Raw genomic sequence first — 13,480 nt, 5'->3', positions numbered from 1 at the left:
ACTTACCTTTGCTACCAGTTCGCAAATGTGAGCGCTCACACGCACCACCTCAGCGCATGCACAGAGCGTCAAAAATGACAGGATAACGTCTGGGCGGGTGCTTGGAGCCTGCTATCAAGCGTGCCTGCAAAGGTAAGTGGAACAGCGAGGCGGGGAATCGGCGGTATTTCTGATGATCAGCTGTGCCACGCGATTTAGATTAGCTAGAAAGCAGGAAATCCGACAATTCTAGCTAATATAAATCACTTGTCATGGCTGACTGTGAGAAATACCGGTTCGCCTGAACCGGTAGCATTTTTTTTTTACTACTGGTTCAGGTGAACCAGTAGCATTTTTTTTTAGTACCGGTTCAGACAAACTGGTAGCATTTTTTTTACCACTGGTTAGGGTGAACAAGTAGCATTTATTTTTACTACTGGTTCAGGCAAACTGGTAGCATTTTTTTTTACTATCGGTTCAGGCAAACCGGTAGCAATTTTTTACCACCAGTTTGGGTGAACCAGTAGCATTTTTACTACCGGTTCAGGTGAACCAGTAGCATTTTTTAAACCACCGGTTCAGGTGAACCAGTAGCATTTTTACTATCGGTTCACGTGAACCAGTAGCATTTTTTTACTACTGGTTCAGGTGAACCGGTAGCATTATTTTTTACTACCAGTTCAGGTGAACCAGTAGCATTTTTTTACTACTGGTTCAGGTGAACCAGTAGCATTTTTTTACTACCAGTTCAGGTGAACTGGTAGCATTTTTTTACCACCGTTTTGGGTGAAGCAGTAGCATTTTTACTACAGGTCCAGGTGAACCAGTAGCATTTTTTAAACCACCGGTTCAGGTGAACCAGTAGCATTTTTACTATCGGTTCACGTGAACCAGTAGCATTTTTTTACTACTGGTTCAGGTGAACCGGTAGCATTATTTTTTACTACCAGTTCAGGTGAACCAGTAGCATTTTTTTACTACTGGTTCAGGTGAACCAGTAGCATTTTTTACTACCAGTTCAGGCGAACCAGTAGCATTTTTTACTACTGATTCAGGAGAACCGGTAGCATTTTTTTACCACCGGTTCGGGTGAACCGGTCCGAACCGGTAGCATTTCATTCCTGCTTTACATCTTTTTTTATAATATGGTGACCAAAACTGGATGCGGCATTCCAAGTATGATCTTACCCAGGCTATAAAATGTGAAGAAATTGAAAACACAGAAGAAACAACAGATGTAGAAAAAAAATGAATTTAAGCGGACAAGGGAACAGCTAAACCACCATTCACCACACACACACAGACACAACCTGGCAAAGCTACACAATCCCATCTACTCGGCTATCAAAGCAGGTATTTAAATAGCTCTGCTGTGTCCTAGAAAAATGAACTGGAAGATTTTCTTTTATCTCCTGGTGTATTATTGGTTAGCAGAGGGAAACATCCATTCAGTTGAAAAAAACGGAGCAACAATTTCTCCAAGGGTCAAGTCAATTTTTAGTTTCTCTCCCAGCTCAGAGACATTAAGTAGCATCCAGAGCTTTCTGGACGGATCCAGTTACTTAGCCAGTTATAACAAATCAGTTATGTTTAGAGTTTAAAGTGAAGCCCTGAAGATATATGTCACGATCAGCAAAAGCTAAGCCAAGGGCTGTAAGAACAGTCTTATATTCCAAAGGTCTTCAATTTTGCCTTGCATTGCCAACAGGAGCTACACTCAAACGTTTTGTTTCTGAAGCAGAGATTAAAGGCATGCCACAGGTCATGAGTTTTCTCTTCTTCAGTCCCCTGCTGCTCATAGGCACATCTCAATTTCTTGCTTCAGTCTTAATTTGATGTGAAAACCAAACTCAGAAATTATTATTCCTGGGACGGCGGATATATTTGACCTGTGGTTTGGAGGTAAAGCCTCTGAGTCAATCAGAAGATTATTTGGTAAACCGCATGCAATAGAGAAGGGATTGCGAAGATTAATCTTATTTCTAATACTCTATAACATAATAATAATAATAATAATAATAATAATAATAATAATAATAATAATAATAATAATAATAACAACAATAATAAATTTGAATTTATTAGCTGCTCCCTTTCCAGGCAGGACTCGGGGTGGCGTACACTAGAACATATAAAACATAACACGTGTGTACAAACACATAAACATACATATATACAAAGACATACATGCACGGAGGAGGTAATAAATTACAACATTTAGACAATTAAAACCATTAACATACCCCAATAATAAAAAACCCAATATACAATAAAAATTTAAAATTTAAAAAAGACAGTCAGGAGGAATACGAAAAATTACGGTTGAGCCAGGCCACATAATTGAAAGGGGTGGGTCTTCAACTGTACACGGAAGGAGCGGAGATCGGAAATAATCCTGATGTCACGGGGGAGGTCATTCCACAGGGCTGGGCCCATCACAGAGAAGGCTCTGCTCCAGGGTGTCGCCCCCCGACACTGTTTGGCGGACGGCACCCGGAGAAGTCCCTCTCTGTGTGAGCGAATTGGTCGTAGGGATGTGTGGGGCAGGATGCGATCCTGCATGTAACTAGGTCCTGTGCCATGAAGCGCTTTAAAGATCATAATCAAAACCTTGAAACGCACTCGGTAGACCACAGGAAGCCAGTGCAGCTCGCGCAGGAGAGGTGTTACAGGGGAGTATCTAGTCCTCCCCATAATCACACGCGCGGCCGCGTTCTGGACCAACTGTAGTCTCCGAGTGCATCTCAAGGGAAGCCCCATGTAGAGAGCATTGCAGTAGTCCAGGCGAGACGTCACTAGCGCATGGGTGACTGTGCGTAGGGCATCCCGGTCCAATAAGGGGCGCAATTGGCGCATCAGGCGGACCTGATGGAACGCCCCCCTTGCCACGGCTGTTACATGGTCATCCATGGACAGCCGGGCATCTAGGAGGACGCCCAAATTGCGCACCTGTTCCATGGGGGCTAGTTGCACGCCCCCAATGGCCAGAGATGGAAGCACCTGGTTGAACCGGGGGGCCGGAAGCCACAGCCACTCCGTCTTGGAAGGGTTGAGTTTTAGTCGGTTGCCATCCATCCAGACCCGTACGGCCTCCAAACACCGGGACATCATTTCGACGGCCTCATTGGGGTGGTTCGGGGTGGAAATGTATAGCTGAGTATCATCAGCATACAGATGATATCCCACCCCAAAACCACGGATGATCTCGCCCAGCGGTTTCATGTATGTGTTGAACAGGAGAGGCGAGAGCACCGATCCCTGTGGCACTCCACATGTGAGTGACCTCCGGGTCGAACTCTGCTCCCCTGCCAACACACGTTGCGTCCGGTCAGAGAGGTAGGAGCCAAACCACCGTAAGACGGTGCCCCTGACTCCCAGCCCCTCTAGCCGGTGCAACAAGATACCATGGTCAATGGTATCGAACGCCGCCGAGAGATCTAATAGGACCAGGATAGAGGAACGACCCCTATCTCTGGCCCTCCAGAGATCATCAACCAATGCGACCAAGGCCGACTCCGTGCTGTGCCCGGGTCGGAAGCCGGACTGGCGCGGGTCTAGATAATTATTTTCCTCCAGGTGATGTGGGAACTGCTGTACCACCACACTCTCTACAACCTTCACTAAAAAAGGAAGGTTGGAGACTGGACGATAATTGACTAGGTCCGTTGGGTCCAGGGAAGGCTTTTTGAGCAGGGGCCTCACCACCGCCTCTTTCAAGGCGGCCGGTAGAGACCCCTCACCCAATGAGGCGTTCACTAGGCCCAGGAGCCAGTCGCGCGTAACCTCCCAGGATGCCAGTACAAGCCAGGAGGGACACGGGTCCAATAAACATGTGGTGGGTCGCAGACGTCCACGCAACCTGTCCAAATCCTCGATGGCAACCGAGTCAAACTCCTCCCAAAGCGGTCCCTCAAGACTCGCCACGGGCGTCTCTACTGGACCACTGAAAGAGGCCCATCCCATCCGGATTTGAGCGACTTTGTCCTGTAGATATTTCCCAAACTCCTCTGCTCTGCCCTGTAAAGGGGCTTCCCGCGGTCTCTCAAACAAGAGGGAGCGAGTCACCCGAAACAGGGCGGCAGGGCGGTTATCTGCGGACGCAATAAGAGCGGAAGTTCCAAAATATGAAGTTTGAGTGCAGATCAAGAGCACAGCTGAATGTAGAGAGCTATATCTCTTACTTAGGATTGTTGATAAGGGTTAGAAAGGAAGAAGAAAGGAAGAAAATGAAAAAAAGTAGATAGATCAACGTTCATTTGATATTGTCAATGTGTATATAACTGCTCTACCAACTGAATAGACTCTAATCATAAAGTTTCAGAGTTTCCTATCTAAAAGGTGTGTAATACTTGAATGCATACACCTCTGTAAGGTAAAGGTAAAGGTTCCCCTTACACATATGTGCTAGTCGTTCCTGACTCTAGGGGCAGTGCTCAACACCGTTTCAAAGGCAAAGAGCCAGCGCTGTTCGAAGACGTCTCCATGCTCATGTGGCCAGCTTGACTAAATGCCAAAGGCACACGGAACGCTGTTACCTTCCCACCAAAGGTGATTCCTATTTTTCTACTTGCATTTTTTATGTGCTTTCGAACTGCTAGATTGGCAGAAGCTGGGACAAGTAATGGGAGCTCACTCCATTATGCGGCGCTAGGGATTCAAACTGCTGAAATGCTGATCTTTCTGATCGACAAGCTCAGCATCTTAGCCACTGAGCTAGCGCGTCCCTACACCTCTGTAGGGTACATATTATGTTCCAATCTGCTATGTTTTTTTTTAAAAAAAAGTCTTATTGAAGCAAATATAATATTTCAAACATTAATCATTTAGATATAAGGATTTAATAAAAGGCACACTTAAACTCCAATGCCCAACACAATGAAGCATCGTGTTGGAGAACGTTGATCGAATGCAGAGCTCCAAAATGTGATGTCTTAAAACTCACTGATATAAACATAATTTATCTTTTGTTCTCCTTACTTCATTTAGTGACTATTTGAAGTTACAACAGCACTGAAAAAAGTGACTTTTCACACCACCATTGCAGCATCCCCATAGTCACATGTTCAAAATGTAGCTACTTGGAAATACATTCATCTACCATACCAGCCTGTTCTGACCCCCCCCCCCCAAAGGCTGTGAATAAACCAGAACACAGGCTTGGCTGTTTGCCACTGTTTAATTACTAAGATAACAAATCCTTTGGCTGAGGGCCCAGGCAACTCATGTTCAATAGAGTAGCTCTGCAGCAACCCAGATAATTCAAATGAAGCAACGCAGATAGTCCAAACGAACAGACACGGCTACAATACACAGATAGATTTTCTTAACTACTAATTCGAACGGTTGTTTCCTGCAAATGTCCCCTCCCAACGCCTCACCTATAATCTCTCTTGGGAGGGGCCAATCCATAACCACCTGTCCTTAATCATCTTTTGTGAGTCTGCCTACGGAGTTGCTGCTTCCGTTTCTCAGCCCTTCTCAATCTAGCATCAGGGACAAACTGCCTTTGATCCTCCCCACTGCTCCATGCCTCAGGCGCCTCCTGGTGGCCAACCAGCCTCTCTGTCCCTGCTCTGAGTCTGAACTCTGCACAGGGTCCTCCACTTCGTCCAGGGCAGACTCATATGGTTCCTCGCTATCCGAGTCCATCATCAGCTCAACCGGATCCTGCTGGGCCACAACACAAGCCATATAGTTTAAAGACTCAGCTGACAGCTGTGGACAATTGCAATGTCCCCCCCAAAATGTCTCTTTTGAGACCCTCTGGCAAGCAAAGTCAATGGAGAAGTAAGATTCATTTAACAACCATGTTACTAATTTAACAACTGCAGTGATTCACTTAACAACTGTGGCAAGAAGGGTCATAAAATAGAGAAAAAGCTCACTTAAAATTGTCTCGCTTAGCAACAGAAATTTTGGGCTCAATTATGGTTATAAGTCAAGGACTACCTATATAGATATCTACATATATAAAAGCCAAATTCCTCTTGCCCGCAGAAGCTGTGGGTACTCCCATCACATGATTAAAAAGGTTAACCAATTTCATTGTATTTAAGTACAATGGCAATAAAGATTATACTTATACTTATCTATGGGAAGAACAGAACTATGATTTGCAATGTGGGAGGGAGGAAATGGAATTGCTAAGATTGTAACTGTTGCAATGAAGATTGGAACTCTCTTCTTTAGACATCGTTTCCTTGCTTTTTGCTACTCTTCACTTTTACTTTTACCTTTTTAACATCTCTTTCTATTTTTTCTACTATTTTTCTGTATTTTTAAAATCTTTAGAGAATTTTTTTAAAATAAGGATTATTCATGAAAACAGTCCAGATGATGGCACACGGAACGCTGTAACCTTCCCACCAAAGGTGGTCCCTATTTTTCTACTTGCATTTTTACATGCTTTCGAACTGCTAGGTTGGCAGAAACTGGGACAAGTAATGGGAGCTCACTCCGTTGCGCGGTGCTAGGGCTTCGAACCACCAAACTGCCGACCTTTCTGATCGACAAGCTCAGCGTCTTAGCCAATGAGCCTTTTATAACTACCTGGGCTTTATTTTCATAGAAAATGGCCCAATTTGGACAACTCTTTCACCTTAATACCGTCATTAGTTCACAAACACTATGCACAAGTCAGTACTGTTTTAGATATAATATACCCTTTCATTCACACCAGGAAATGATAGGTGCCACTGTGAAGAAAGCCATGATAAAAATCTAGCTTCATCCCAGGGGTGAAGATTTTGGCTAATTCCAAAACTGTTGTGTCTTTCTGCTGTCTATTGCTTATATATATTGGTTTTAATACTATCTTAGCTGCCCAGAGTTGCAATGGGCAGTTATATAAATTGTTCAGGTAGGTAAGAAGAGAGGGGCAGCTTGTGAAAGGGTATGATTACCTGGAGCAAGTAGGTTTCTGCTGCCGTTTTCAAGACTGCAAGAAAGATATGGTTATTGTTCTGACCACACACACACCCTCTCTCCACACCTGTGAACAAGCCAGAACACAGGCTTGGCTGTTTGCCACTGTTTAATTGCAAGATAACAAACCCTTTGGCTGAGGGCCCAGATAACTCACATACAAGAAAAACAAACCAGATATTCAAACATGGCTCTAAGACATAGACTTTCTTCACTGCTAATTTCGAACGGTTGTTTCCTGCAAATGTCCCCTCCCAACGCCTCACCTATAAGCTCTCTTGGGAGGGGCCAACCCACAACCACCTAAGCTGCATTATCTTCTATGAGCCTGCCTACGTAATTGCTACTTATGTTTCTCAGTCCTTCTCACTCTAGCACCAGGGACAAACTGCCTTTGATCCTCCCCACTGCTCCATGCCTCAGGCGCCCCCTGGTTGCCAACCAGCCCCTCTGGTCCCTGCTCTGAGTCTGAACCCTGCACAAGGTCCTCCACATCATCCAGGGCAGACTCAAATGAACCCTCGCTATCCAAGTCCATCAGCAGCTCAACCAGATCCTGCTGGGCCACAACAGGTTATTATCCCCCAGATAATTGGTTTCATTGATTTTATACTGACAGATTTTGTCGAACATTCATCCAGAATATGTCTGCCTATAGTGTTATTCTATATCTTGCAAACTTGATAAATAATAAATCATCTTGGATTTCTTTGGTGTGCTTCAGTGGTGGGTTCCTGCTGGTACAGCTTGTTACAGCCATACCAGTAATACCAGGAGCAGCAGCCACTGTACCAGTACGATGGCTCGTTTGGTCCACCTACCCGCCTGCATTCCATGGCTGTTCATAACGCGACCAGCCCATTGGGCACGCACACACAGCATGCGACGCCTGTGTGACCTCTGCCAAACAGGTGGGTATCGCAGGGCGGTGTTGTGAGCATGCGTGTGCAGTGCACTTGCCCGTCTAGGACACCAGGCCCCATGTGCAGCGTACTGGCTGTGCCAGGGTCCGGAACCCACCACTGGTCTGCATATCTTTCAAATAGTTGGAGAAATTACCATGTCTTTTCTCTTTCCAAGTCCCAAAGATGCTTTTTCAAGAGGCAACTGGATTATCTGGTTTTTCTTGAACGACGTTTCGCTTCTCATTTTTCAAGAGGCAACTGGACTTTCTGGTTTTTCTTGGAAGACGTTTCGCTTCTCATTTTTCAAGAGGCAACTGGACTTTCTGGTTTTTCTTGAACGACGTTTCGCTTCTCATTTTTCAAGAGGCAACTGGACTTTCTGGTTTTTCTTGGAAGACGTTCCACTTCTCATCCAAGAGGCTTCTGCAGCTCTGAAGACGCTTGTCAGATGAGAAGCGAAACGTCGTCCAAGCAAAACCAGAAAGTCCAGTTGGTTCTTGCAAAAAGCACCTTTGGGACAACCGTGATGACTGAGCATCTCCAGAGACATTCTCGTTCCAAGGGTAAACATATCTCAATCTCCCATTTGTTTGCAGGCTTTTTCAAGTCTGCGCCCAAAACTGAATACACTAGATTCTAGATTGTGTATGATGGAAAGAATGAAAGGGAAAAGAAATACTTCTATGTTAAGCACACTTATTTGGCAGTGTCCCATTGTGTTCAATAAAGCATATTTGCACTTGTAGGTTCATGGGACTGCAGACTAAATATTTCTTAGGTGGGTTGATTATCCTCAAAGACTTTAGAAGTCTGGGGAGCCAGTTCATAACACAACTAGATCACCTGAAAATCCCCTTATGAGATTTCTACTTTTAAAATAGCCTGCAGCATTCATTCATAGAGAAATCTGAAAACAAGTACTATCAGAGACAGGAAAAGAAAGAAAAAACAACAACAGAGAGCTTTCTGAAGCATTTTTTTTGCCTGACCAACGGAGCAGTGAATTCAGAAAAACTATAGAGGAGCAATAAACTCAGAAGAAAAATCTTTTTTTTTTTTGTAGCTAAATCTTCTTTTCACTTTATTTAAGCATGTCACAGCATTCCTAAGAATCTCAAATCTGATGCAAAAGAGCTCTAGAAAGCAAATTTTCTACCTAATATTCTAATAACCCAAAGCAACTTTTAATTCTATCTCTCTGCTACTCAATTAATTGGATTTACATTATTATTTGAAAAAAACAGGCAAATTTGGCACCTGGCAAACTATTTCTAGACACCCCCCCAATGGCAGATTGCTGTTCCTACAAAACCTATTACATGGCAGACACCCTTTTTTTGAAAGAGTGAAGGTGAATTTTTAAAAATAATTTCATTTTTGTTGTTATTTTGTTATTCCAACTTTCCCAATTTGTTAATGTCCTACTACCTAAACCAGAAACTAGTCAACATAAACTTAACTGGAAAAATATCGTAAGGGGAAAAAAAAAGGACAATAGAAAAAGATAAAGAGTTGGTCCAAAGTTGAGGTCAAAATCAGAGAACTGGACAAAGGATAAATGTTAAAGACAGAAAATATGTATCTGGTCAATGAAAAACAAAACTGGATCAAATAAGAAAAAAGAAAGTTGTGTGGATCTAGCAGATTTCTAGTGAAAAATAATAAAAGTTTTAACATTTTGAAAGTTTGTGAAATCAGATCATCAGTTAAACATATTATCCTTAGATTAATGATATACAACCAAGAGCAAAGACCCTGTCACATCAATAAGTAGCATTATATAAATCAGCCATTTTTAAAAAAGGGATGATTGAACAAAAGTCCTGATGGATTTATTCCTAGTTTTTCCAATGGGCCTTTTGATTCCAGTCAACCGTTTCAAGATTTTTAAGTAATTTAGTTCTCGGGAGATTAAATAAATGCCTCGGAGATCTGAATGGCTTAAGATTTAAAACAGCTGATATTGTACTTCATCTATTTTCATCCATGCCAGGTAATTTCCAGGTTTACCTCCCCAACGCAAATTTTGAGGGAAAACCCCCCTGCAACCTGTGTATTTTTCATAATGAAATGGATTGATATAGTAATATGATTTTTTTAAAAAAAAAACCACACCAGTTAACTTTAAGTTGTATTTAAACAATTGCAGTATACAAAGTATCCCAATATAGAGCTCATAAATAAATCAGACAGAGAAAATATACTGAACTCAAGTTGTAACTCCAGTGACGATGCTGGAGTGATTCCTGCTGAAATCAACAGAGAAAAATAAATTTGTAACCTGATCTTGGGCATCAAGATTACCTGGGTTAATGTCAAACAAGCCTGCACAGGATTTTAACTGACAGAGCAATAACACTGTATTTTCGGGGTTCATTTAGCTCGTAACAGGAATTTTTTTTAAATAAAACCACAGGGTTTATGCAAAAAAGAGGAAGCATTTAAATTGTCTGAGGTTTTTAACGTTTATTTCTTCTCTTTTGTTATAATGGTTTTCTGATTTACTTGCTACAGATCTTCACTTCTAGATATTGCCAAGATACAAAGTTAGGGAAGCAAAAAAAAAAAAAGAGGAGTTTGAAAAACATTTAGTTTTAGAAAACCAAGAATTGCTGAGTCAGGATGCTCATTTGACTTGACTTGTCTTGCTATATATGCACCTCTGCAGTTGATAGTGACATCTGTAAGGGTTAATCAATCACCCCCAAACCACAGAAAATGATAAAACGGGGATATTTTTCTCCATTCCGAGGCTTTCTCTCTATACAAACACATTTGCTGTTTCCACATGTTAGATCCCAATCAGCACTCAGTACAATATCAGAGGATAGAAATATTTTCTAATCTAAGAGAAAGAGGGAGAAATCAGATTTCTGTGGCATGTGGGATGGGGGGGGGGGAAACAAAACCAAGAGCCGCAGAGATGTCATCGGTCCACAATGGGAACGCTTCCTGCCACAATAACACCGTTTTTTCTTTAAAGGAGAAGGACCACGTGAAGAGAGAATAAAGAGAGTCAAGGTTAAAGTCATAATTCCACCGTGTACCAAGAAAATAAATAAATAAGCACCAGTGCCATACCTGGATTTGGATCAATAGAAGCAGGAGGCTACATCGGTAGATGCTGAAGAGATGAGTTTGGAATTCTAAACCTTACACACACACACACACACACACACACACACACACACACACAATTTTTTTGGCTTGGATTTGGAGGAGTTTTGGAAAGCCAGGCCAGAGACGAAGAAGAAGATCTTGGAAATGACCCTGAGAAGGCAGTCATAACAATTCCAGATGAGGGAATACCACATGCATTTTGGGTTGTTTTTTTTTGAGAAACCCCATAGATAGAACATCTCCTTGGCCATAGAGGGAGACCAAGAAAAGGTCCCTAAAAGAGCAAAAAACAGAGCTCACAATGCAGGAGGGAATTTGGGGGTGAGATCCCCAGCAGATCTTTCAGACCCACTTATAAAAAAAACATTTATTTTCTGCCCTTCAGTTGACACACAGGACATTTCAAGACCTCTCGTCTCCACATGCTACCCTTAACCTGGGAGAGGACCGATCTGTTGGAAAGGTCAAACCCAGAGCCAGGTGACATCCTTAAAAGTTCATCCTGAAAGTTCCCAGCTGTGAAACGAGGTAGGCATCCACCTGTTGTGACAGGCAGAGACCCATTCCTCCCCCACCCCATCCGATGAGGGGGGTCCCAGCCGCCCCACCTCGTCCCCTCCAAACTTGACCGCGCTGCACCTTTTAAAGGCAGCTCCGGAGGTGACTTACCTGCATATGGCCCTGATACATTCTCGCTCCGCCGGCTTCAAACTCCCCTGAGGCTGACAGGTGATGGGCTGGCCAAGGTACCCGAAGAAAGCAAAGCCACGCGTCTCCCCCTCTTCTTGGCAGCGGCCAGGTGCAATCACGTTCAAGCAAGGCAAATAAATAAATAAATAAAAAGGAGAGTCCTTCCCGGCTTCGGGAGTTGAGCTGGGAAATCTTGTCGCCTGTGATGCTCAAGGGTGACCTCCTCCTCTTCTTCCCAGGGGATCGGGCGCCCAGGGGATCGGGCAGCAAGGTGAGAGAAAGGGGGGAGGGGGAGAGCAAGAGAAAGGTGGAAGAAGAGAAAGGAAGAAAGAAAGAAAAGAAGGGAGAAGAAGGAAAGAAGGGAGAAAAGCCTGAAGGTGGATTAAGGTTAGGCGAGCGGCTTGTCAAGGCCAAAAGAAAGAAAGAAAGAAAGAGAAAGAAAAAAAGAAAAAGGAAAAAAAAAGAAAAAGAAAAGCGAGGATGGAGAGCGAGCAAACTCCGCTGCCGGCGCTGCCTTCAGAACTCTGCCTCGCTCTTTTTCAAGCGAACTCTTTTGGGTTTCCTCCTCGGCCCCTTCATTTCGCTTCCTCTCCACCGCGACCCCTCCTCCTCTTCCTCCTCCTCCTCCTCCTTCCTCGCACTGCCGCTGAACCGAGATGGAGGCGTCCTCCCTCCCTCCTTCCCTCCCTCCCGCTTTCCCCCTCCCTCCGCCAGCAGCGGAGCAAAGCAGAGAGGAGCGCGCGCCATCCGGGGACCGTTCGGCAGACCGGCGCGCGCTCCGTCCCTGCTGCTTCTTGCCGCTGCTGCTGCCGCCGCCTTGACTGCAGAGTGCCAAAGCGGCCGTCTGCTTGGTTGGCGCTTGCCTCTCGCGTTCCCTCCAGGCCGCCTCCGTCCGTCCGTTCCTTGCGGGCGCGAGGATTTCGGGGAAGAAACCTGCCTGCCGGCTTCCTGGAGCCCCGCCGCCGGGGAGAAAGAACCTGCAGGAAGGAATAAAAACCCGGGCTGGTCTTGGTACCAGAAGCGCCCAAAGGCTGGCCTTGAAATCGTCCTGGCGGAGGGCAGGATGCGTCACTCCCCCCTTTCCTTGGTTTTGGAAACCTTAGGAGGGCTCGGTGTTTTATTTTACTTTATTTATTTTTATTTATTTTGGTTTGTCAATCATGTATGAGAAAACAAGTATAAGTATGAATCTAACATATAAACATATAAGTATAAGCAGGTGTACGCAAATACATAAGAAGTGAGTACAAATAGATGGGGACCTTAGGACAGGTAGGCATGCTGGTTTGCTTATGCACGCCCCCTTTAAGGATCTCTTAAGAATGGGGGGGGTGGGGAGGTCCACTAGACAGTTTGAGGTTAAAGTTAACGGGTGTTTGAGGATGTCATAAAGGAGTCAGGTAGAGCATTCCAGGCATTGACCACTCTCTTGCTGACGTCGTATTTTCTGCAATCGAGTTTGGAGCAGTTTACTTTTGAGTTTGTATCTATTGTATTATCACAGTTGAAGCCGAAGTAGTGGTTGACAGGTAGGACTTTGTAGCAGACAATTTTGTGCAATAAGCTTAGATCAGATCGTAGGTGGTGTAATTCTAGGTTGTCCAAAATTTCAAGCCTTGTGGCATAAGGGATTCTATTGTGAGCAGAGGAGTGGAGGGGCTTCATCCAGAAACCTTATTTCCTGATTTAGAGGCTGGAAGGCCCAGATACATTGGGAGGGTTCTTGCATTTGTTTGTTTGTTTATAAAATTACTATCCTGCCCATCTCACCTGTGTGACTTTGGATGGATTACAATAAAGGCAATTTAAAAATCAAAAATAAGAACAGAGTTAAAACAAGGTTAAAATCAGGGAGTTAGAAA

General features: G+C 44.0%; 1 protein-coding gene across 3 annotated transcripts in view; it reads right to left on the bottom strand.

Annotated features, from left to right (window-relative positions):
• The window catches only part of PEX5L (peroxisomal biogenesis factor 5 like), a 218,309-nt gene extending 206,443 nt beyond the window's left edge, over nucleotides 1–11,866 (bottom strand). For all 3 annotated transcript variants that reach the window (XM_081954224.1, XM_081954227.1, XM_081954228.1), the window contains exon 1: nucleotides 11,598–11,866. In XM_081954224.1, the coding sequence (XP_081810350.1) occupies nucleotides 11,598–11,618 (21 nt within the window). In that variant the 5' untranslated portion in view covers nucleotides 11,619–11,866. The remainder of the gene's footprint in view (nucleotides 1–11,597) is intronic.
• Nucleotides 11,867–13,480: the final 1,614 nt, after the last annotated feature.

This window comes from Natrix helvetica, assembly GCF_964273705.1.
Source record: "Natrix helvetica genome assembly, chromosome: 5".
Taxonomy (NCBI): domain Eukaryota; kingdom Metazoa; phylum Chordata; class Lepidosauria; order Squamata; family Natricidae; genus Natrix; species Natrix helvetica.
The sequence above is the reverse complement of the archived record's forward strand: the minus strand, read 5'-3'. Positions and strand labels throughout refer to the sequence as shown.